General features: G+C 41.7%; 3 protein-coding genes and 1 pseudogene across 7 annotated transcripts; 3 read left to right on the top strand and 1 right to left on the bottom strand.

Moving 5' to 3' along the window:
* Positions 1-44: 44 nt before the first annotated feature.
* LOC110506325 (rho GTPase-activating protein 1) lies at positions 45-6,682 on the top strand. Its single transcript, XM_021585874.2, has 13 exons — positions 45-352; positions 1,752-1,949; positions 2,980-3,075; positions 3,175-3,262; positions 3,428-3,559; positions 3,810-3,896; positions 3,985-4,083; positions 4,233-4,340; positions 4,464-4,540; positions 4,761-4,838; positions 4,974-5,102; positions 5,269-5,372; positions 5,682-6,682. The coding sequence occupies exons 2-13, from the start codon at positions 1,811-1,813 to the stop codon at positions 5,850-5,852; spliced, it is 1,308 nt and encodes a 435-aa protein (XP_021441549.1). The 5' UTR covers positions 45-352; positions 1,752-1,810; the 3' UTR covers positions 5,853-6,682.
* LOC110506324 (autophagy-related protein 13) lies at positions 6,502-19,187 on the bottom strand. 5 transcript variants are annotated; one of them, XM_021585869.2, is made up of 17 exons: positions 19,044-19,187; positions 18,540-18,619; positions 18,346-18,426; positions 18,119-18,238; positions 17,940-17,986; positions 17,680-17,820; positions 17,521-17,561; positions 15,782-15,878; positions 15,512-15,610; positions 15,277-15,367; positions 13,119-13,214; positions 11,025-11,158; positions 10,744-10,864; positions 10,520-10,597; positions 10,291-10,404; positions 9,009-9,137; positions 6,502-8,761 (listed from the first exon to the last, which is right to left on the bottom strand). In XM_021585869.2, exons 2-17 carry the CDS (start codon positions 18,609-18,611, stop codon positions 8,684-8,686), a joined length of 1,539 nt encoding a protein of 512 aa, XP_021441544.2. In that variant the 5' UTR covers positions 18,612-18,619; positions 19,044-19,187; the 3' UTR covers positions 6,502-8,683. The 5 variants fall into 5 exon arrangements, with proteins under 5 accessions (XP_021441544.2, XP_021441547.2, XP_021441546.2 ...); XM_021585872.2 differs by having other exon boundaries at positions 13,119-13,187; XM_021585871.2 differs by having other exon boundaries at positions 18,926-19,173.
* Positions 19,188-19,800: 613 nt separating this feature from the next.
* Positions 19,801-22,490, top strand: LOC110506327 (putative nuclease HARBI1). Its single transcript, XM_021585876.2, is given in 3 exon segments — positions 19,801-19,845; positions 19,847-20,444; positions 20,569-22,490. Coding segments are annotated over 3 exon segments (1,020 nt in total). The 3' UTR covers positions 20,946-22,490.
* A 1,015-nt stretch (positions 22,491-23,505) lies between these two features.
* On the top strand, positions 23,506-25,443 carry LOC118944411 (annotated as a pseudogene).
* Positions 25,444-25,447: the final 4 nt, after the last annotated feature.

Genomic DNA, 25,447 nt, shown 5'->3' with positions numbered 1-25,447 from the left:
CTGCCAATAGAATTCTGCATGTTGTTACACAAGGTTTTTCATACATTGTTTTGATACAGATCTAATGAAGTAAAAGCAAGCACCGCTGGAGAGCTATCAGACAGGAAGTTTGGAACCTGCTATCATTAATCAAAGCTAAGCCTAGTTCACACAGCACTTTGCCCCTTTCTCGTTTCGGAGTCAGAAAGAGTGGTGGCCTAGGCAAGGAGAGCTCTTCTCCACCCACGGAACGAAAACCGGATGTTTGTGACTTGTGAAGCAAGCAGCTGTCACTGACCTAGCTAACGTTGGTAGCCTAGCGAGATAACTTATAGCAAGCCTTTCAGCGGGGATCAATTTCACAGCTTTTACGGTAAATCCACCAATTTAATGATTTAGGTTTGAATGAATCAATGTATTTTGCGTGTTCTATAGCTAGCTGGGACATAAACGTGAGACGAGCTCATTTGGATTAGCCTCATATAACCGAGGATTAGCCTCGTTAGATAGTTAACGTTAGCCTAACCAGCCGAGGCGAATGGTAACGTACTGTACCGTGCTAGCTGACAAGCTGTTAGCTAAACTATTGTTAAGTAGCTAGCTAACCACCGTTAAACAGGTTAGCTGCTGCTGGTAGTTGACGCGTTAGCTAGCTAACGTTTGTTTTAATCTATCGATATTTGTAAAACATTGAGTAGCTAGGTTACCTACTACTGTAAAGTTACCGTCCGGCGTTAGCTAACGTTTTTTTTTATTTTTATGTATATATATATATATATATATATATATCTCTCGACATCGCAGCGTAATGGGGCATACGTTAAATAGTTAACTAGAGGAGTCGGGACAAATTGCAGCCTTGTTTTGGGTAACGTTAGCTGTTTCTCTAAGACACGAATCACCTTATTTCGGTAGCTAAACTATATGGCAGTTGCAGTGTTTCGCAATATACCATATTTTGGCTAGTTTATCTACTATAGATGTATACAATTATTGCACTTTGCCTGAATGCAGTTATCCTCACGTGGACTGCGCATACATGAATGTGTTTCTGACTCCAGTCGTGATATTTTAAAGAACCAACATGTCAGAGCATATTGCATCTCATAGCTGGGGAGGACTGTATTTGAGCCTTCCCACAAAACGAAGAACGGGTAACACAACAAGGCTGCTTCTTCAAACACAGCCCCTGTGGTGTTGTAAGATAAATTGGGTCATTTCATACGAAAATGTGTGTGTGTGTGTGTGTGTGAAATGTGTAGAACTTCCACAAACAAACCAGCCAATCAATTGTTGCTTCATTGCACAGACATCTCCTCAAATTATTACCAAATGCTAACCTGATTGCAGATGTGAATTAGGCCTTGTCTATTTTTCATTTAGGTTGGACTTTGAAAAGAGTGAAGGACAAGAGTTTATAGACCTATTTGTTTCTTCAGTCTATGTTTCATGCATTGTCCTTTCTGGCCCCATTGGAGTGGCTCATCTGCAGTTATGATGTATCAGTACAGCTTTAAAGTATTTTTTTGTTTGTGTGTCTAGGGTCCATTATAGCAGTGATAATTTACCACAAAGCACAATAGAAAAGACATCTTACATTTTTTTGCATCTGTGCCTGTTAAACAATTGTTAGCTGTTTTATTTGTCTAAGTTAAGCTATAGGGAAGGGACTCTGAGGAAGACGCAAAAAAAGATCCTGAAAGTGATCCCACTGCTGAGATAGCACCTTATCTATGGATGGATGTTGATGAACACACTTGTTTCTGTGACAGGAGGCTGGCTGAGCACCTGACCAGATTTTGTTCTGTGTGGAGTCTCATAGTTCACCACCATGTCTTCAGACCTTCTGGTTGACCTCAATGATGACCTTGGAGTAGATGATCCCCCCAGCAATGCCCTGGACCAGCTCAAACTGTCTCCAATGGGGGACAAGCTGTGGCCCCCAGATGACTCCAGTATGAGCAAGTCTGGTAAGAACCTAAAGGCTATTAGAAGGACAGCTGGACCTCTCTGTGCTGTCAGATGTGGACAGCTGGGTAACAATGAAAAAAATAAAAATAACTTGCTGAAATTTGAGAATTGCGTAAAAAAATTATATTGTTCTATAAGCCACCTAATCCCTTGAGTAAAACAAAATCGTGAGATCACTGTTTTAAAACGCCACATTCCTGGCAAAATGTTTGCCCTTGTAATATGATAATAATCAGCCTGTTGTAAGATCAGTTGAGTTTTTAGAAATGGAACGTTGTTGTAGGGCTATCACTGTTATTTCCCTAAAAATCGTGCAGTTTTATGTAAATCTGTCATCAGTCCAAGGGAAGAGTAAAAGAGAGCCTTATTCACAGCCCAATGCAGTGAGCCTTTTGTTACTCGTGTCATATTATTACAACTTGATTGCATATTGCCCTCTGATGCAGTGTGCGTACATTAGTTATGCATTCTATTTGTAGGCACAGTCAAATTTCTGGTTCATTTCTGTTTTCACAGCAGATCTCCAGCCCCTTGTCTGATTGGAGGATGAGGACTGTGCCATTATTTGTGACTAATAGATGCATCTACAGCACCATGATTTAGAGTTAGAATTATTCTCAGAATCGTTATTAATGAACGGACGATTAAAGAGAAGGGTACAAGGGTTCATCTTATGAGATATCAAACGAAGCGCACACTGTCTGACCACGCCTCGAGCAACTGCATGTTAGTGACTTACTCTGTGAAAAGGACTTTGGTTTACTAAGTACACAATGCAGTCGTGTGTGTGTGGGGTAGCCTGTAAAATGCAATGTTTCGACCAACTAATTATTTTGGTATGCATTGAGAAGAGGCTCAAAGTGTGTTCGCAAACTCATTCTAAGAGTGCCTGAGCAGTGAGCAAGTACTGTCTGTGACGGGGCAGAGCCGAAACATTGAGTTGTAAAATTCTGAGCACTCTGCCCTCGAAGATATGAGCTAGTGAGATACGCGTGACGTGGTTGAATGTTTCCCCTTTCCTGTCAACAGAGACGGACATATCCAAGCGGTTGGGGGAGGGGTCACACCTATCCTGGGACCACCCATACTATGATATTGCCAGGCATCAGATTGTCGAAGTAGCAGGTAAGAACTTTGTCTCTACATGTGTAGCTTATCTGACCTCGATTTCCTGTTCGTCTTGAATCCAGTTGACACTGTTTCCTCTCTCACTCTGCTGTCAAGGTGATGATAACTTTGGCAGGAAGGTGATTGTCTTCAACGCCTGTCGGATGCCCCCCCACCACGAACTGGACCACCACAAGCTACTGATGTGGGTGTTGTTGTTTTGAGATTACTGAGACATTTTCATCCTGCCAAATGTCTAATAAATAGCTTCTTGTTGTGCTTTGATTCCCCCGCTGCTAGTCAAGTCGATAGTCGTTGTGTTTTCATAAGTGATGAGGATTGACTTCTCAACTATCATACTATTATCCAGGTACCTGAAGGCTACCCTAGACCAGTATGTTGAGAGCGACTACACCCTCATCTACTTCCATAATGGCCTCACCAGTGAGAACAAGCCATCTCTCAGCTGGCTGAGAGACGCCTACAGAGAATTTGACAGGAAGTGAGTCCCACCCTACCTCCAGCCAGACACTGGAGACCATAGTCGCAAAGCACATTTTGATCATTTGATGATGATGCACTCCATTTCACTAGAGCTCTGAAAACTAAAGCCAAAGAGGAAGTGGACTTTGCCCTCACCCATATTTATGTCTATGAAAAGTACCATGTGCTTTATTTGTACTTATGGCTTGACTTCTCAAACAAGTGAACCGATTCAAGTTTACTTTTGCTGACTGCTCTGCTTTCTTCAGGTACAAGAAGAACATCAAGGCACTGTACATTGTCCACCCCACCATCTTCATCAAGACTCTTCTCATCCTCTTCAAGCCTCTCATCAGGTTAGCATTCTAGCACCAGGAGATGCTCTTTATTCCTTTCAACTGTAAAGTGTTTGCCATGTGTGATGGAGTCTCCTTTCTTGTCTAGCTTCAAGTTTGGACGAAAGATCAACTACATCAACTACCTGAGTGAACTGGAGGACGTTGTTAAGTGTGAGCAGCTAGTGATACCCACCCGGGTGCGAGAGTAAGAACATTTTTACACACGTTTCATGTAACTACTGTATCTCAACATTGCCAATGAATTGATCACGCTCGCGTAAAGGATGTCTATTTGTGATATCTGACTAGTTTGTTAAGTGCATTTACTTTGCTTTCTCACACACAAACCATTAGCTATGATGAAAAAATCAGAGCCTCACTGAAACCATCAGTTCAGGCCCAGATGTCCCCCCCTCGCAGTCCACCACTACCCAATCAACAGTTTGGAGTCTCCTTGCCGATGTAGGTAGTTGGATGAGGGCTGTTTTTTATTTGACTCTACTTCCTCAATATCCGACCTTGACGTTACATACGTAAGATGTTTCAAAGATTTTCAGTTTTTTTTGTTGTTGTTGATTTGTCAAGGCTAAGAGCGAGAAGTTCTGACAACGAAGCAGTTCCATTGGTGATGCGAGACACTGTGGCCTTCTTAATGGAACAAGGTAAGCACCATTCTTGCATATTTTTACCAGTGGTCATTTTTCTTGATGATGGGTTAAACTTTTGAGTCTTTGTTCTGATCCGTTTTTTTTGGACGATTTCATGGATACTGGACATGGATTTAGTATTTGACTTGCAAAACAAGGATAATTCTGCTAATTGATTCTGTTTTACAAAAGGTTTTTGTTTTCATGGTTTCCCCCTTTTTCGGTCCTGTCTTAGGTCTTGAAATTGAGGGGATATTCCGGCGGTCAGCCAACGTGACGCTCGTCAAAGATGTTCAGCACAGATATAACTCGGGTGAAGCATTTGCACTCATTACTCTTAAACAAATGTCTAAAAATTCATGAAGTCCCTGGGTAGACCTCATTTATCTCTTTGGCTGTAGCTGTGGGATTTGTATGGCTCTGTGATTGTGTGTGTCTGTGGCTGCAGGTGAGGAGGTGAGTTTTTCCCAGATGGAGGACGTTCACCTGGCAGCTGTCATCCTCAAGACATTCCTCAGAGAACTACCAGAGCCCCTCCTCACATACCAGCTCTACAATGACATTGTCAACTTCCACAGTAAGTCTGGGGAACTCTCTCTTATCCTCCACACAGTAGATGGAGATCTATTTTTTATGTTTGTTGCTAAAGCTATCAATTTGTTTTTGTAGGTCATAATCCTGAGAGGATAGTTCTAAGTCATAGCCACGTAACGTTAAGGGTCTATTTTATGCTCATTCCTCAGATGTTGACAGCAGTGCCAAAGTGACTGCGATCCAGAACATGCTGGCAATGCTCCCCGAGGAGAACTATACCTCCCTGAAGTTCCTCATTGAGTTCCTGGTGCAGGTATGTTTGCTGTCGTATCATATCCCCAGCTGAATACTTATCAGAAGCTCGGGCATACATTCCTTGTTTTGTCTTTGGACGCCTGTTGTTCTATGGTTCTGTCTAAATAAGCATCATTCTGGGCATTTAGTACTGCCCGATGACACTGGCCCTTTAGTACTGCCCGGTGACACTGGCCCTTTAGTACTGCCCGGTGACACTGGCCCTTTAGTACTGCCCGGTGACACGGGCCCTTACGAGTTTGTGTAAATTAACCAGTGAGTCATTTTCTTATTGATATTCTACAAACATGCATGCTTGCCCATGTAGGTGTCCGCACAGAGTGAGATCAACAAGATGAACAACACCAACCTGGCAGTGGTGTTCGGACCCAACCTACTATGGGGACAAGACGCTGCCATGACACTCAGTGCCATCGGCCCCATCAATAACTTCACCAGAACTCTGTTGGACCAACACTACGAGGTCTTTTCCCCCTAAGACGTCTCCTGTACAGCTATCTCTAACCACGCCCCATTCATTCGGTGTTTAAATCCCCATCTCTGACCCCGTCTCTGTATTGGTCTAGTACAGTGTAACTGTGTCTCTCCCAGTGTCCCCTAGTAGTGTTGCCAAATGCATGTGTGTATTGTGACTGTGACTGAGGACACAGAGAGAGGAAAAAGACAGGGGAGACGAACCATTGAAGATGCCAAAAGTCGGGTTAGAAGTCCGGTATGAAGAAGGCTTTAATGTCTCCGCCAGATATCTTATCACTCAGGAGAAGTTCAACACAGTGTACATGATTTGGTACTTTAAAACAATTGGAATAACCGAAACCAGTTCACATCTGTTCTGGTTTGAATCATATCAAATATTTATTTTGATGGTACAGATTTCAGAGAACATTTATGCAATGTTTTGTATCTGGGGAGCAAGATATATTTCATATTAATTTACTTGGTATGTCAAGTCCTATTTGCATTGGAACAAATCATTTTCGAATTTCATAAATGATCGGTCGCTGCAGTCAGTGAGCCAGTGTACTCAATTCTATCGGGAGTTTATATTTTGCCACAACTTGTTTAAGAATCATGGTTATGTGTAAAGCTACAGAGTATATAGCTAAATAAAACCATGTGTATTTACGTTTTTTTCGGGGGGGGGGTCACATATCGCCTTACTTTTTAAATGTTTACTCATCTGATAAAACATACTGGTATCCCCTTTAAACATATCCAGCAAGCCTTTGTTCCTTTCTGCTGCATTACGTTTGATCATTTTGTACAGGTCAACTATAAAATAAACTATTCTTAATCATTTAACTTCTACATTTCATGTTAAGCCTGATTAGCTTTCTCAATGCAGGACAGTCTTTTCATGACACATATTCTACTTTCATTTGTGTTTTATTACTCTACTTACAGCAGTTATTCCTTGAACATCACCATCCCTCTGTAAAGACTGATGGCTAGTGTCATTGCTGGCAAAATATCTTTCTGTAGCCTTAAAGTCAGTAAGGGGTATTAGAAGGGCTTCTAATTATGGATAGACTGAAATGCTGTGTACTTACAGACCCGGGGGCTCTCAGGCTCTGCTGTATTTCATTTGTTTACTGTGAGGCGAGTTGTTTCTCTGCCTTATTTTGCTCATTTTATTGACGGTCGTTGCATTTTGTTCAATACTAAATTCAACTCAACCAAAGAATTATGGTTGCATTGGAGAACACTAAGATGGTTCCATTTAGATACTTTTTTTTACCTTAACATTTTTTCCATTTGCAATGGCCAAACTTTTGGGGGTACAGCTCCTGTGCTTTGTAATCCTGAATGACTTTGTAATGAACATATCCTGAACGAGAACCGTGCTAATGTTAAGACGGAATAAGTAAGAGTTCTGTTGTGCTTCGATGTTTTGTCTATTATTAAAATTAATTTGTTTACGGTGTATGAAAACTTCCTGGTCATGTCAATGAAACAATTGCATTGACATGCGGATCAGTGGCTTAGTAGAGCCTTTACAACCCCATTTTGCGTCTGTGTGCCTTAAGGAAACAAACAGGCGAGGAACCAACTCCAGTCATATCTCCTTAAAAAAATTGTGCCCGTTTGTCCCACCTTTATTGTACTGTTTATCTGTATTGTCAAATAATAGTATTTCCTGGTTGCTACAGTGAAAATGAAATTTCTCGTTGAGTATTTTACTGCAATCATTTTTTATATGTTGTGAATATAAAGTATAAATAAAAGGTGATGGTTAAAAGTGCCTTCATTTGATTTATTCAGATGTGTGGAGGAGCGTACTCACGTGACAAGTGTATTGATGCTCTATTGTATTTTAAAAGCTTCAAGAAGGACGACGAATACGATCCCTCGTGTTGTGCTGGTATAAATCACAAATGACCACAATCAGAAATATATAGGGCCTCTGGCTTATTCCTTTCCCATAATACAAAATAGGCCATTTGAGATCAAATGTATTACACATGACCATGCTACTGTATATTCAAGCGTTGGGGGAAATCAAGATGACTTAAGATTGATACATTGAAAGTGCAAATAATGTTTACCCTCTTTACAGATAGGGAAAAGGGAAGCTTGCTTTATATGGCGATTCAGAGGTGAGCAGTGACTGTACATCATTTGTAGTGACACACAGTGATGTATGGCCTAAAGTTGGTCATCTAGAGAAGGAAAGCAGAAGACAACTCTTCTCCCCATTTACAAAAAAACAACCACAGGAACTTCTCTTTCAACATACAGATTCAGCTACACAGCATGTTTTCCGTTTCTTGGATATAGATTCACTACTATTGATCAATTTCCATACATAGCTTCTTCCTATCTACTAAAACATGGCCACGCCTGGCTGCAAAGTTGCTATGAGCGTTCTCAGTGTCACACGGGACAGCAATAATCCAACGCCTCATGACCTTTAGACAACAGCTTTGATGAACTGAACGTCTTAATTATTACGTGTTAAGCTCTATAACAGCAAGGTGAGAGGGGATCTGGTATTTACATTACGACACAGTCTGCTCAACACTAAAGCAAATGTTGCAGTTATTCACGTCAGAAAAGAAACGGTGCAACTTTTTTCTTTTTTAAAGATGTCTTCGGTTGTTGGGTACAGGCTCTCTTACTCTACAATACATCAACCAGTGAGGTTTGAAGAGAAACATTCTGATTACAAATCAATAAGGAATTTAAACTACGAGAAGAAAGAACAGGCATACACAGGCTGAATGCAAACAAGCTTGAAAGACAACAGGACCTTGCAGATGGACTAAATGGGATCATTTGTCATTGCAGACAGTGGATCCATTTCTATCCCTACTGCAATGTGTCCACAAATGCATCAAATTCATCAATGTTCTTCTCGTATACTGCCAGTTTTTCAGGAAGAGAGTCCTGTAGGGAAAATGAACAACATCATTACAAACATAGAATTACTAAGATATTGATTTATTAGACTAAAAAGCACCACAGAAAAGAGACATTCAAACACACAGTAAATAATATAATGGTAACTACTATGTTCCCCTTTCACTACTATCTGTAAGCCGTTTAAATTCCAACAGGACCACTTCATAGACAACACCCCCCCAACCTGGCAACAAAACAGAAACCATCTCTCTTTGGGAGTCAGAGGTCTCACCAGGTCTTCTGCCATGGACTGAGAACTGACATCAATAGTGAGGCTGGTGAGCTGTGGGGGGTTCTGGAACTCTCTGTAGAATGTGCCAAGGTCCATGGGAAGGAGGTCATCCTTGGAGAACGCAGGCTTCTGAAGAACAGAGCACGCAGAACACAATCAGATGTGCAGGGCAACAACTGTCACAGCCCCTTCCTTAATAACAGACTTCTCCCTATGATTTTTTTGGTCAGCAGCACATATTATTCTCAGAGGTTCCGTTTTTTAAAACATTTTCTTCCCAGCAACATAGTCCTAATTCATTCTCAACTGTTAACCACAAGATAAGGGGTCCGAGGTCAGAGATTTGAAGTAAGAACGCTCATTCCCATAAGCTTAATTTTCTCGACATCAGAAGCGTTTATCTAAAATGTTCAAAGCTGACATCTCTCCCTCTGTTGCTTTAAAAAGCCAGCTCCTTTGATCGATTTTGGTTTTCATTAGGTCTTTGCTATGTGCTTTGTCGCATTCGCCTTTGATGTTTTGGATTTGAATTTCTCATGGTCACTCTACAGCCCAGATACAAGTCAGAAATAAAAACTGTCTGAAGCAGTTTGTTAATGTTGGTCTTTTGGGCAAGGGTTATTTCGGCTGTACATATGCACACAATAAAAATGTTCCTGAGGCAAGCCGATGTTTGGTAGCCGAAGTCTTCGCTCCTTCGCCGGTGACTGGTCAAGAGTAGGGATTCTTCAATGGAGTGCTTGATGTCGTTCAACGAGAGAGAGGACTCGTTTTCATGCAAATTGTTTCAGTTGAGAAATACTGCACCACACATCTCAGTTAGTTGTAAAATTGCAAGACTACGACTGAAAACTTGTATACTGTAATCTTGAATACTGCTACGGCATCTAAAGAGGGACAAACAGTACCATTGCTGCTTTTTAAAATAATTTTTCAAGCCAAGGTCTTTAAAGGGAGGATGTGAGGCACAGACATTCACTTCGTCTAGCCGAGTTCTGCTAGGAGCAAATCGAACCTAGTATGCAGACACATTAATGACCACTGCTAAGTGACGTAAGTAGTGCTCTTTTCTATATGAAGAAAATTAACGTTTTCTTCCTCTGCAGATAACATCCACAATTGACAGACATAAACAGACATTTGTTCGTAGCAGCATTTGATACAACAAAGAAATGGGGTCAGATTGATTGAGTTACTATCTGTCCTTGACTAAAATGTAGTCTCTGTTCTCCTCTGGAAAACAAAACAGAGCAATCCGTGTTACCGAAGGCAGGGTACTTACAAAGTCCACCATTACAAAGTCGTCCTGTGCCGGGCCTCCACTCTCACCAGAGCCTTGGGAGTGCAAACTGCCCTGCAGGGGAGAGGACGTGGCTGAGGACTCCGGAGGCTGAACCTTGGATAAAGGAGAGGTAATATCATTACCACGTCTGCACTAAAATGACTCCTAACCAGGTCCCAGAAAATAGTTACTTAAGGCTGACAATTATTTATGTGAATAATTGATTTACCATAGGGTCATTTTCCTCGAGGTCATATGCTCTGGGAGCAAACGCTGCAAATGGTAAGTCCAGGCTTGCCGTGGTTACCTGCAATGGACATAGATTAATACTGCAGTAATTACAAGGGTATAACACTCACTGGTAATATGTCCTTTACTCGTAAGAATGGGTACTTCCAGGAATAAATATCTAAGCTTTGTACTTAAACAAGGACATAAAAGGGCTGTCGCTACCTGTGTGCCTGGCTTGTTGACAAAGGCACCCACTTTCCTGGTGAAGGTGGTCTCCAGTACACCCCAGGGAGAGCCACTCTTCACCCCAACGCTCCTCGACGAGGTCTCTGCGTCCTCACCACTTTGAAAGATCACACGGCAAAGCTGTAACAAACAGGTTTCTCCCAAGCAAGCGTCACCTAAGGTGATCCTGAGTTCCACAGGGTGCTTCGCTTTGTCACACGGGGGGGGGGGGGGGGGGGGGGGGGGGGGGGGGGGGGTCATGGCAGACTGGGGTTTACCTGCTGGAGGGCGTGGCGGGAACATGATCAGCAGGGGGGCATGAGGACACTCGTCGATGCTCTGCCTGGGCTCCATGACAAGGCTGCACAGGCACCTGCTGGGGTACGCCGCCCTCCTTCCCTGGAACTCCCATCTACATAGGACGTGTGAAAGGCCATAGTTGGCACTGGCTGAGTCATGTTGAAACACCTGTACAAAGCTTTGTTTCCCTCGTTGGCCCTCAAATCTATTCATTTAGAGCATCTTGACTGGCTGCGTCACCGCCTGGTATGGCAAAGTGCTTGGCATCCGACCGCAAGGCGTCATCCATGACCTCTATACCAGGCGGTGTCAGAGGAAGGCCCTACAAATGGTCAAAGACTCGAGCCACCCAAGTCATAGACTGTACCGATGCAACAAGTCTGGAACCAACAGGACCGTGAACCGCTTCGATCCCAAGCCATGAGACTGCTAAGTAGTTAGTTAAATAGGTACCTGGACTATCGGCACTGACCCTCTTTGCACTAACTTTGACTCATCACATACGCCGCTGCTACTGTTTGCTATTGGTGAGTCTCTGATCCACCTCTACGCAGACGACACCATTCTGTATACTTCCGGCCCTTCTTTGGACACTGTGTTAACAACCCTCCAGGCAAGCTTCAATGCCATACAACTCTCCTTCCGTGGCCTCCAACTGCTCTTAAATACAAGTAAAACTAAATGCATGCTCTTCAACCGATCACTACCTGCACCTACCCGCCTGTCCAACATCACTACTCTGGACGGCTCTGACTTAGAATACGTGGACAACTACAAATACTTAGGTGTCTGGTTAGACTGTAAACTCTCCTTCCAGACCCATATCAAACATCTCCAATCCAAAGTTAAATCTAGAATTGGCTTCCTATTTCGCAACAAAGCATCCTTCACTCATGCTGCCAAACATACCCTTGTAAAACTGACCATCCTACCAATCCTCGACTTTGGCGATGTAATTTACAAAATAGCCTCCAATACCCTACTCAACAAACTGGATGCAGTCTATCACAGTGCAATCCGTTTTGTCACCAAAGCCCCATACACTACCCACCATTGCGACCTGTACGCTCTCGTTGGCTGGCCCTCGCTTCATACTCGTCGCCAAACCCACTGGCTCCATGTCATCTACAAGACCCTGCTAGGTAAAGTCCCCCCTTATCTCAGCTCGCTGGTCACCATAGCATCTCCCACCTGTAGCACACGCTCCAGCAGGTATATCTCTCTAGTCACCCCCAAAACCAATTCTTTCTTTGGCCGCCTCTCTTTCCAGTTCTCTGCTGCCAATGACTGGAACGAACTACAAAAATCTCTGAAACTGGAAACTCTTATCTCCCTCACTAGCTTTAAGCACCAACTGTCAGAGCAGCTCACAGATTACTGCACCTGTACATAGCCCACATATAATTTAGCCCTATCAACTACCTCTTTCCCAACTGTATTTAATTTATGTATTTATTTTGCTCCTTTGCACCCCATTATTTTTATTTCTACTTTGCACATTCTTCCATTGCAAAACTACCATTCCAGTGTTTTACTTGCTATATTGTATTTACCTTGCCACCAAGGCCTTTTTTTGCCTTTACCTCCCTTCTCACCTCATTTGCTCACATTGTATATAGACTTGTTTATACTTTATTATTGACTGTATGTTTGTTTTACTCCATGTGTAACTCTGTGTTGTTGTATCTGTCGAACTGCTTTGCTTTATCTTGGCCAGGTCGCAATTGTAAATGAGAACTTGTTCTCAACTTGCCTACCTGGTTAAATAAAGGTAAAATAAAATAAATAAATAAAAAATTGATCCTGTTGCCAAGTCACTTTATTCCTAGTTATACAGTATGTACATATTTACCTCGTACCCCGGCACTGGTACCTCGTGTATATAACCAAGTCATCGTTACTCAATGTGTATTTATTATTACTTTTCTATAATTTTGCTATTTTTCCCCCCCCTCTCTGCATTGTTGGGAAGGGCCGGTAAGTAAGTATTTCACTGTTAATATACAACTATTGTTTACAAAGCATGTGACAAATAAAATGTGATTTGACTAGCTCAACACCTGGGTGGTTACCTGGTGTGGGTTGGCAGTGTTTAAGGTGGAGGGGTGGCAGAAGTCAGCAGCTCCAACAAGCACAGGAGACTGATAAGAAAGACGAGAGCAGTAGAGCTGAGAGAGAGCGAGAGAGAGAGAAAGGGCGAGAAAGAGAGAGAGCGAGAAAGAGAGACAGAGAGAGACAGAGGAAGGGCGAGAAAGAGAGAGAGCGACAGAGACAGAAAGGGCGAGAGAGAGAGCGAGAAAGAGAGTGACAGAGACAGAGAGTGAGAAAGACAGCGAGAGAGAGCGAGAGAAACAGAGAGTGACAGAGACAGAGAGTGAGAAAGACAGCGAGAGAGAGCGAGAGAAACAGAGAGTGAGAGAGAGAGAGGAAGAGACAGCGAGAAAGAGCAAAAGAAAGAAAGAAAAGAGAGCGAGCTAAAACATGAATGAATCCACAGAGGAGAAATGGGCTGATGGGAGGCGGGCAGCAGGATTTAGAAACTATAGCATTACAGAGGACAGGGTAAACGTTTTAAGCACGGCTCTTCTAAACAGATTTGACTTACCCTGACAATGAACGTGATAATCTATTAAACATATTTATGTGATGACTAACTACTTGTTAAGGAATCCTCGTCAGCAAACCAATGTAACCATGTGGAAAGGATTAAGGTTAGGAATCCTAGGGCAGTCCGTAGATAATGTAGTCAATTACATAAGCACTTCCGCAGGTTATAAAATAGCTTTTTACCAAGACAAACATGATTATTCATGTTCTGAATCGTTCAGTGGAGTCTCTCTAACATATCGTTAACATTACATTACAAAATGTTGGATTTCTTAACATTATACATACGATAATACGCACAGAGCTCTGTTGACCTAGCGACGGAAGGTTTCTCGTAACAACTTTTGAGCATTTTACATTTTGTGGTCCTTGTCTTTCAAAGTTGTTTCCATGGGTGGCAAAAAGCACAATTAGCCCGACACGAGCTGAATTAAATCTAAAAGGCTTTGGGAAAAGAAAAGCTTGGAAAAACGCTCAGTGCCCCGTTGACATTTCAGAGATACACTTGTTTTTGTGAGAAATCTGCAAAAAAATAACAGGAATTTCAAATGAATATGAAAAGGGTATACTAAAATATGAAAATTCTACATGTCATGTCTCAAAATCGGTGTCCATCTTACATCTATATTGTTTTATGTCCTGCGGATTTGAAGAAAGATGAGTTCAATGGGAAAGTGAGCCTGCCAGGTAGCCACAGTAGCCTTATTTCTTGCACAAAACCCAGCATAGCTGACTCAATGCAATTGTCCTGATTTTTTTACCACTTTTTTGTGTTCTGGCCTCCATTGTTTTAGTCCATTCTACAAGGGTTAACAACACCGATAACTTTTGAACTGATTATTATAGAGAGATGAGGTCAGGACCATTGGTTTTATTAGAGGAGTATCTACACAACACACATATTATTTTACCCATTGGGTCAAAAGATGTGTTTTTGATTGGACACCCTAATGTAAGGGATAAAGAGATGTCCCATTTGATTGCTTCATTGATTTGCTTTTAAGCGTTCTATACTTCTATTACTTTTAAAGAGGTATCTGAAGACAGGCCAAATAGTCCTGGAACACCTCAGGCATTGTGAGTGAGTGAGATACATGCCCACACAGACAAGACTCACTTGGTGTGAGAAGGCCAGGCCCATCATGGGTCATTTCAGAGTTTCCATCACTGCAGGTTTAGGGGTCTTTAAATGTGCCTTATGTACAGTGAACACGCACTACACAGACAGCACAGAAAGAGGGAGAGAAAGGGGCTAAGAAATTAAAGCACCTATACGGAAAAACGGAGAGGACCCATTTGGTACGGGGGCTTGGTAATGTCTCCAACACAGTGCTTTCCCACTGCCAGAATTGTGACATGAGCTTTGGGTATGAGAATAGCAAACCACCAGATAGATACACAACTACACAACAGTTGGATGTATGGTCATCAATATAGGTCAAATGTTTGAATATGCATATCTATTTGAACGCGGTGCAGGACAAAATAGCTTAAGAAAACACCTGACCCTTTTGGTAGTGAAGTCAGTCACAAATCTCACCGTGGACACCACATATGAAGTTACACGTTTGCGAAATTTGCACAGTTGCAAAGTTTGACTTTGCTAAGCAGTGACATACGTACTTGTGAGGGTGGAGAAGTGGAGAAGGACGTGGTGCACACTTCCTGAGAATCCTCCACCCCATTGTATGCTCCTTCATCTTCTCCGGGTGCTCTGGAGTATAGGGAAGGCAAACAAACATGACCGGGTCATTACACAATCCTTTATTTTAGAACTTCATTAAAGATGATCATAAATAATAGGCATGCACAAATCTGTATTGGGTCGGTATAGGTGTTTGGGCGCGGGCTAACCAACCTGTAGTTACATGGATGCATGTGTCCCACGTTGCCAAAGGGGCGCTCAACGAAGTGGTCAATGATTATGCCCATAATCGGAGCCGTCCTCTCAAACTGCCTGTGAGAATATGAATATAGAATTAGGAATAAATGTATAGATAAAACCAGTGGAGAATAAGGAGGATATGGAAGAAAATGAGAAAACATATAGTGGCAGATTTTACAGGCAGTGCATTTGAGACCGCTGAGTGAGCACATGCAGTGCTGTGAACAACTTCTGTTTCTGTACCTGGTGGACATGAAGGCCAGGTTTGTCCTGTAAGCACAAGATAAGGTGATGGTTCCAATAGGAGTTCCCACAACTCCTACACGCACTGTCTGGAACGCTGAAAAACAGCATTCAGAAACAACAAATATCAGAATCTTCACAGCCCTACACAACACTTCCAAAGACCCAAACGACCGACAAAATGTGTACAGTGCGTTCGGAAAGTATTCAGAGCCCTTGACTATTTCCACGTTATCATATGTTACAGCCTTATTCCAAAATGGATTAAATAATTGTTTTCCCCTCATCAATCTACACACAATACCCCATAATGACAAAGCAAAAACAGGTTTTTAGAAATCTTTGCAAATGTATGAAATAATAAATAACAGAAATACCTTATTTAGGTAGTATTCAGACCCTATGCTATGAGACTTGAAATTGAACTCAGGTGCATCCTGTTTCCATTGATCATCCTTGAGATGTTTTGCCAACTTGTTTGGAGCCCACCGCTGGTATATTCAATTGATTGGACATGATTTGGAAAGGCACACACCTGTCTATATAAGGTCCTACAGTTGACAGTGCATGTCAGAGCAAAAATCAAGCAATGAGGTCGAAGGAATTGTCCATAGAGCGCTGAGACAGGATTGTGTCGAGGGAAGGGTACCAAAGAATTTCTGCTACATTGAAGGTCACCAAGAACAGTGGCCTCCATCATTCTTAAATGAAAGAAGTTTGGAACGACCAAGACTCTTCCTAGAGCTGGCTGCCCGGCCAAACAGAGCAATCGGGGGAGAAAGGCTTTCGTCGGTGAGGTGACCAAGAACCCGATGGTCACTCTGACAGAGCTCCAGATTTCCTCTGTGAAGATGGGAGAACCTCCCAGAAGGACAACCATCTCTGCAGCATTCCACAAATCAGGCCTTTATGGTAGAGTGGCCAGACAGAAGTCACTCTTCAGTAAATGGCACATGACAGCCCTCTTGGAGTTACCAAAAGGCACCTAAAGGACAAGATTCTATGGTCTGATGAAACCAAGATTGAACTATTTGGCCTGAATGCCTACGGTGAAGCAGGGTGGTGGCAGCATCATGCTGTGGGATGTTTTTCAGCGGCAGGGACTGGGAGACAGAAACAGAGCAAAGTACAGAGAGATCCTTGATGAAAACATCCTCCAGTGCATACAGGACCTCAGACTGGGGTGAAGGTTCACTTTCCAACAGGACAACGACCCTAAGCACACAGGAAAGACAAGGTAGGAGTGGCTTCGGAACAAGTCTCTGAATTTCCTTGAGTGGCCGAGCCAGAGCCCAGACTTGAACCTGATCGAATATCTCTGGAGAGACCTGAAAATAGCTGTGCAGCGACGCTCCCAATCCAACTTGACAGAGCTTGAGAGGATCTGCAGAGAAGAATGGGGGAACCTCCCCAAATATAGGTGTGCCAAGCTTGTAGCGTCATACCCAAGAAGACTCAAGGCTGTAATCGTTGCCAAAGGTGCTTCAACAAAGTACTGAGTAAATGGTCTGAATACTTATGTAAATGTGATATTTCAGTTTTTTTTTAATACATTTGCAAAAAATCCTAAAAACCTATTTTTGCTTTGTCATTATGGGGTATTGTGTGTAGATTGATGAGGGGGGGGGGGCAATGTAATCAATTTTATAATAAGGCTGTAACATAACAAAATGTGGAAAAAGTCCAGGGGTCTGAATACTTTCCGAAAGCACTGTAGATAATATAACAGGCATGGTTACCTTCTCCCAATCCTGTAAGTTGAACCTCTCCAAAATATATCCTGCAAAAGAATGTATCTATTAGTCAGACTGTTTACTAACACGATATACATCATCATTAGCAATACTGGTCAAAATAATGATAACACATATACACTGTATACCATAAAACAAACAAACCTGTACAGTATGACATAGTCGTGCCCTTGCTTTCGTGAGAGTTTGTAGGCTGGGGTTACCCTTGTGATAGCCAGTAGTGACTTGAGCAGTAATGACATGCGGTTATAGACAGTGTAGGACACTTTAATATCTTTGTCACACCTGCAAAAAAAAGAATCATACATTTTACAATGAGTGTTACGGTCCATGAAATGTAAAAAGCAACTACAAAACCTGGGGCACAAAAATAAGAAAATGCTAAACTTATCCTCATTACTTACTTCTCGTTCATTTCGAGACACCATGTCTCCAATTCCATCGAGTCTCCCTGGAAAATATGACAAAGACATTATGTTTTTCTAACCTTTACAGTGACTTGGACTTATTGACAAACAAATGCCCAATGATCCAGACCACTGGTCTCAAGAACTGTCTGTGACACCAGTCTGTGCTATCTTACCTCTGAGGTTTTGAGGGAGATCTCAACACACATGGACCGTTCGATGCCAGGAAGCTGCCCGGCCAGAGCTTTCTTTGACTCATGTGTAACTTCTGGGATATCTTTGATTGCCAGGTTGAACTGGTGAAAATAATTTAGTTTAATGAGACTTGAATCTACAACTCTTTCAGGGAAAAAAAAATGGCACCGTTAAATTAATGAGAGAACAAGAATGAATTGTGACATACCCAATCAGAGCCAGTAGGTGAAGACAAGGAGCGTGTGCATACTTTTTCCCCAAGTCGAGCTTGGACTATCACCTGTACTGTCTGATGACAAATTAGGAAATGATCAACCTCAGCGAATTAATCAACTCAGGAATACTATAGAAAGTGCTTGATAATCTAATTGTGGCAATATTGTGCATAATTAAAGACAGTACCTTCAAAGCGAAAAACTTTATGAACTTGTCCAAGTCTTTTTTATCCTGAGGACTTAGATCACTGTCCATCATGGAATGCCCTTGTAATGTAAAAACACATTCTGGTGAGCAAGGACAGCCACATTAATCTAACTGTTGGCAGGCTATATCAATTGCGTGTCAGTCAAAACAATGCTAGATTTTGTCTAGCCCCATTCTATAGTCATCTTTGCTAAGAACTCCAGTGTGTCCACATTAAGCTTGTGTGTGTTGACAAAAAACAGCGAGCTAACTTCGACTCTAGCTAGGTAATACTTGACTAAAACATATTGGCTGTCAATGACAAGAAAATATTCAAGATTGGTGGTAGCTATCTAGATAATTAATTTGATAGCATGGCTAATTACCGCGTTTAGCAACATAGCTAGCTAGCTAGCATGCACGTACTTAGCTCATCACATCAGAAATTCACATGTAATTTCAATGTTGCGCTGATAGCGTACTGAAAAACGTAGTTCTGGTTACCTATATGTCTAAATGTTATATATTCTTATATTGGCTAAGTTACACCGTCGCATTATGTTATTTGGACACCAGCCTTGTCCACCTGGCCCATTTCTTGTTTATTTTCTTTGAGGGTATGACGTGTCTCGAAAGAGTTGTATTTTGAGAAGCACTTTCATCTCCAACGCTGTGGTCTATAAAATGTGCAAAATCCCATCTATCGTCATTTCAGTGTTTTAATATCAATAAAAACACAGTACAAGTTGTTTTGAAAACAATAATTACGTTAATTTGTTTGTTTTAAACTCGAAACTGCGTCTCACATATTTTTGCTAGATATCAGAAAAGTGACATGCGCAGTGTACTTTGCGCAGAAGAGTCACAACGACAATAACAACAAACGCCGGTAGGTTCAAATTCGACGTGTTTTTCAAATATTTTTTTATAATGAATGATATTTATAGTTCGTATTATTCTAAGTTAGCACCATCTTGGGTGACTCTGGTTCACTGTTCCCAACTAAATGTCTGATAAGGAAATTGCTAGGCTAGCCGCAAGCCTTAATGCTAGCTAGCTATACAACAAAGAACACCGATCATCTTTATATCAAGTAGAGACTATCTCCGATTTATCTAACTGGATATTTGGTTAGAGATTAAGCATATCAGACCAAAACATAATATTGAAAGAAACAGACCATGCTGAAAACATAAGGCTCTGTTTTGATGCATTCAAAAATGGGGCATCCTCCCTCCCCCTACAGACTATTCATAACGAAATGGCTACACAAATAGCCATTCTGGATTGTGACCTGCTGCTCCATCCATGGTCGTGGACATACATTTCTCGACAGGTTTGATATAGAGACTGTTTCAGATGAGTTCCTATTAACAACATTTGGATTCCCTCGATATTTCATCTACTACCCGGTGGATCTACTGCGTGACACTTTATCACGATGTACGCAACGGTCTCGAGCAATCAGCCCAGAAGTTCAGATTCTTGCTGCTTTAGGATTCTATACCTCAGGATACTTCCAGACGAGGATGGGAGATGCCATTGGCATTAGTCAGGCTTCCACGAGTCGCTGTGTGACAAATGCAACCAAGGCACTGGTTGAGAAAGCTCCAGAGTGCATAGGATTCATGAGAGAGGAAGCCACAAAACAGCAATCCAAAGAGGAGTTTTTCAGGGTAGCAGGAATACCTAACGTCATGGGGGTTGTAGACTGTGCCCATATAGCCATTAAGGCACCCAATGCAGATGATTCTTCATATGTCAATAAGAAAGGCTTCCATTCAATAAACTGTCAACTTGTGTGTGATGCCAGGGGACTTTTGCTCAGTGCAGAGACTAACTGGCATGGCAGCTTACAGGATAACTGCATAGCAGAGCAGGAAATTCACAAAGGCTGGTTATTAGGTAATATAGCTGATAATCTTCCATTTTAAACTTTCATTGTTAAATACTTTTTTTTGAATTATTGTCTTGCTCTTCAAGCTTCCCTCTTTCATAATGTCTAACCTAGCCATGCCTTTTCTTGTAGGAGACTGCCACTATCCTTTAAAGAAATGGCTGATGACACCTGTCCAGTACCCAGAAACTTCAGCAGACTTTCGATACAACCTGGCTCACACTGCCACTCATGACATTGTGGACCGCACGTTCAGGGCCATTCAAACCCGTTTCCGTTGCCTGGATGGGTCCAAAGGCTACCTTCAGTACTCACCTGAGAAGTGCTCTCGCATCATTCTGGCCTGCTGCGTCTTGCACAACATGTCATTGCAATCAGGCTTGGATGCCTGGACGTTTGAGAGGACTGATATACCAGACCAGTCAGACGACGGCAGTCGAAAGCCAGAGGCTGTGGACTCGGAGGCAGTCCGAATCCGCCAGGAGCTCATTCTTAGTCACTTCAGCTAGGTCTGCATGCTCAGAATCAACAGGGAAAACACTATGTTCCACAGAGACACTGCCAGCAATAGAGAAGTGGTTGACACCAGATTCTGTATAAGCAGAAAGAAAGATGATTTTGTGACTAATATAGGTTTTAGTAGGTGTAGATGTACAGTTTCAGAAAGTATTCATACCCCTTGGCTAATTCCACATTTTGTTGTTGGATTCATTATTTTTCTCACCCATCTACACACAATACCCGCTAATGGCAAAGTGAAAACATGTTTGCAAATTTATTGATAATTAAATGTGTATCCTAAAAAACTCTGTAGTCCTTTCTGATGACAAGCATACCCATAACATGATGCAGCCAACACCATGCTTGAAAATATGGTGGTACTCAGTGATGTGTTGTGTTGGATTTGTATGTATATGTAAAATGTATGTATATGTAGCAGAAAAGCTGTAAAAAAAACTTTGAAATATATATTTCTCCTCCAAAGAGGGGTGGTGGTGGAGGGGTTAATACTTTTTTTCTCAACATGCTCACAACATGCAATTGGATCCAAATTATAAACATTTGGATACAGGGAAAAAAATGGTGCAAGTCAAATTCTACTCAAATAGTGTATTTGGCGGGTTGTGAGCATGTTGAGAGATGTGTCCGTTCTTAGGGCTTGATTCAATAAGATTTTTTTTAAAGTGCATGTTTTGGATTATTTGTATTCTGTACAGGCTTCCTTCTTTTCATTCTGTCATTTAGCTTAGTAACTACAATGTGTTCGATCCATCCTCAGTTTTCTCCTATCACAGCCATTAAACTCTTAAAGTCACCAGTCTCACGGTGAAATCCCTGAGCGGTTTCCTTCCGATCCAGTAAACTGAGTTAGGAAGGACACCTGTATCTTTTTTTAAATTTAACTTTTATTTAACTAGGCAAGTCAGTTAAGAACACTGAGCTCAGCACGCACTGAGCCCCAATTGCGCGCCGCCCCAATGGGACTCCCAATAACGGCCGGTTGTGATACAGTCGGATCAAACCAGGGTCTGTAGTGATGCCTCTAGCACTGAGATGCAGTGCCTTAGACCGCTGCACCACTCAGGAGTGACTGGGTGTATTGATACACCATCCAAAGTGTAATTAAAAACTTCACCATGCTCAAAGGGATATTCAATGTCTGCTTTTTATTTTATTTTTATCCATCTACCAAAAGGTGCCTCTTTGCGAGGCATTGGAAAACCTCCCTGGTCTTTATGGTTGAATCTGTTTGGAATTCACTGCTCAACTGAGGGACCGTACATATAATTGTATGTGTGGGGTAAAGAGATTAAGTGGTCATTCAAAAATCATATTAACCACTATTATTGCACACAGAGTGAATCCAGCAGCTTATTATGTGGCTTGTTAAGCAAATGTTTACTCCTGAACTTATTTAGGCTTGCCATAACAAACGGGTTGAATACTTATTGACTCAAGACATTTCAGCTTTTCATTTTTAATTAATTTGTAAAAAAGAGGGCAGGGTGTGGTGTACAAGATGTATATGCTCCAATAAATACATGTGTAAATGACTGGTTCATTTATTTTACTCATTATACGCATAACTATGCACAACTATTTTTTTTGAAACGATACAGTTTAAAGTTCATTCCAAAAACTCTTTGATAGAAAGTTAATTTGCCATATCAAAGGTTTGTTTGAGTTAACGGTGAAAAGGCCAAGCTGTCTCCATCGCACAGCATGCTTGGCTATCAACAGCAATGAATCAAATCAATTTAATGAGACTTGGAAGGGGCGCACCCTTACAGATTGTTTCATTTTGAAAAGGGAAACGAAGGCAATGGATGGACTGGACTGTGAGCTGAAAACCTGAGCAAATGATGGAGAACAAATATATTTCTGTCTCCCAGCATCTTATTGAGTAATTGGAGGACCAGACATAGCGAAGTGATCGAAGAGAGCGAGTAAGGATAGACAGTATTTCATATACTCTCATATTTCATATACTTTCCTATATTACATCCAGTGTGTGTTGAAAATATGCATGAACAGATGTAGTAGGAGTTCTCAGAACTCTGCTGAATCCTGGTTTTGAACTACCTGTTGTAGACTAAATAAAAAGTGTTCAACTAATTTAGACGAGCTGTGATTATTTGTAAAGTAAGTTTATTAATGTTTTAGTGTTTCTAAAGAATTAATCAACATATCTCATTGGTTGAAACTGTCGATGGGACATGCAATTGATTTTGGTGATATCGAGACACCTGTGGAAAGACAGATATTGAAAAATATTTTTAAATGGAGACTGATGGCTTCAATTGAGTGGGATATTATATTGGTCATCCAGGACAGACTTTTTTTTTAAGTCTGAAGGTGAGACAAATCTGTAATACAAAAATGAATGTAAAATAATAATACTCTGAATTGTTGATACTATGTTCATTTAGTATGATGTTTACTATGCTATTTACTAATATTTACTATCAGTAGCCTGGGCTTAGCTAGTGTGGGGAGGTCTATGCAAGGGGAAATATTTAAAATACCTGAGTGCTCATGGTCTGCTTTGTTTGAACCTCACCCCTGTGTGTTAGATACATCACCAAGCGGTTCATTGGAGAGTATGACCATCAAAAGGGTAAAGACTGCATCTAATTTTACTGTCCCTTATGCAAGTTGTCACTTGACTATATTAGGCTGACAGCATTCTGTCTGTGGTGTTCTCATACAGGAGTAATTTACAGGTGTTGGAAAACTGTGGACAAGGAGACCATCGATTTTGAAATATTGGACACAGCCAACAAGGTACTATCCAGAGACTGAGGTCATCATCCTCTCGGCTTTAATCGACCTCAGAATGAAGTCTATATTTTTACTGTTTTGGGGATTTGTTTCTCTCTGCCCTTGTGTCAGGCCTCTATAAACCCAAAGAGGACGATTACTCTCAGGCTCAAACAACCAGACCCCCATACCATTCTAACAATTGTAGAGAACAAAACAAACTGGCGTATGCTCCCAAAAGTGCTAGAGTTCCATTAAATGGGCCGATGGTTTCCAAATTATGTATTCCATCACAGACCGGAGCAGCTCTGAGTCGGTCTCACACTTAAAGAGGATGAGTATTGATCACGTCACGTAGACCCTGGGTGAGATGACAACTTTAAACGTGTGGAAACACCAGGAAAGGGCAATCAAATTGAGTCTGGAATGGAGGGCATCTCATTGTTGCAGAGGTTACATCTTCTAAGAGGCTATAGGACAGCCTAGAACCCAACCCACCCATGACTCTTTTCAGAACCTACTTTACATAGGCTAGTCCAGCTCTCTTTTCATTGGCGGATATTACGCTTTTGTATAATGTTTGTCTAATTTATCATAATGATTCCATTAAATCACTCATGACTAGGGGAACAGGTTTTATCATGGCTGTGTTAAGCTGAGTTTGACTGCTTACAGCTTTTGCTGTAATAAAATATGCAAGCCACTGTTACACACCAGTGCAGTACAGTGATAAAACAGTAGGTCTGCTTATTGTAACTGCAAACGTTATGTGGTGGTTGTCTTTTCTGCATAGCAAGATAGACCATCTTAAACAAGATCATCTCTGTGTATTTTCTGTATTGTGTGTGTGTGTGTGTGTTTTGTGTCCCTTTAATAGGTTTCTAAACTCTGTTTCGTGCTCTTTCATCAGGTATACCTACTGTGATAGTTGTGAATAAATGTGACATGGAGAATGGTGGTGCGGACAGGAGAAGGAAAGGCCCCTGCCAGTGATCTGAGGTGACATGTTTCAATTGATTCACTTGTCTGGTGCCATCAGCAACAACTTCCATTCGGCTATATTCCTATTAGCCTTGGAACACTGAATCATACTACATTTTGAAGATGTGTGAACTAAAATGTAGTAAAAGTTTTTGCCGACACAAGTGAATTAAAATATAATCAGCCGGTGGTGAATGATCCATGCTGGAAAACCATTTCTTTGTCCCTCAACCATATCCATACATTAAATTGACACTGTCCAATTGTTTTCAGTGGGTGATGAGGAATGGAGAACTGATCTATAGCCTCGTGTATGTTCAGGTGCAGCTTCTTTGAGTTGTCTGCGGCGGAATGTTCTGTGGCTGTGGAGGTAGCGGTTGAGAGGTTGGTACGAGAGGTGCGTCTGGAATACCAGCGCCACCTACTGGCCATGGACAGTCACTCAAGCTCCCTCGCAGCAATGGTGATGAAGGCATTTCACAGAAAGTATACACACACACACACACACACACACACAGTGTGTCTATGGCATATTTGGTTAATGCACAATTGCATAAAGGTTCACACAGCTTTGATATGGCACTTGACAACATCAATGGGAGTTTGACAGAAAGCAGCTGAAAATGGATCGGAAGTTGCACTTTGACCTGGAGGTATTATCTCTCACTACCATCTGTTTGACAGTGAATTGATTGCTGTCTACAGTGTTTGTAAGAAGAACTGTCACACACTACATCTTGATGGCTGTTCATAATCCGGATACGTTTAT

Source organism: Oncorhynchus mykiss, chromosome 26 (assembly GCF_013265735.2).
Source record: "Oncorhynchus mykiss isolate Arlee chromosome 26, USDA_OmykA_1.1, whole genome shotgun sequence".
NCBI lineage: Eukaryota > Metazoa > Chordata > Actinopteri > Salmoniformes > Salmonidae > Oncorhynchus > Oncorhynchus mykiss.
Note: the sequence above shows the minus strand (reverse complement) of the source record. Positions and strands in the feature narration are given on the sequence as shown.

What these genes read in the sequence shown, in the direction of transcription:
- LOC110506324 (XM_021585869.2), bottom strand. Translation starts at nt 18,611, where the DNA reads ATGATGGACAGTGATCTAAGTCCTCAGGATAAAAAAGACTTGGACAAG. An exon ending in TAAAGTTTTTCGCTTTGAAG is followed by an intron (nt 18,427 to 18,539) that starts GTACTGTCTTTA and finishes ATTTGTCATCAG; the next exon opens with ACAGTACAGGTGATAGTCCA. An exon ending in TCTCCCTCAAAACCTCAGAG is followed by an intron (nt 17,987 to 18,118) that starts GTAAGATAGCAC and finishes CATATTTTCCAG; the next exon opens with GGAGACTCGATGGAATTGGA.
- LOC110506325 (XM_021585874.2), top strand. Translation starts at nt 1,811, where the DNA reads ATGTCTTCAGACCTTCTGGTTGACCTCAATGATGACCTTGGAGTAGAT. An exon ending in CTCTTCAAGCCTCTCATCAG is followed by an intron (nt 3,897 to 3,984) that starts GTTAGCATTCTA and finishes TTTCTTGTCTAG; the next exon opens with CTTCAAGTTTGGACGAAAGA. An exon ending in TCATTGAGTTCCTGGTGCAG is followed by an intron (nt 5,373 to 5,681) that starts GTATGTTTGCTG and finishes TTGCCCATGTAG; the next exon opens with GTGTCCGCACAGAGTGAGAT.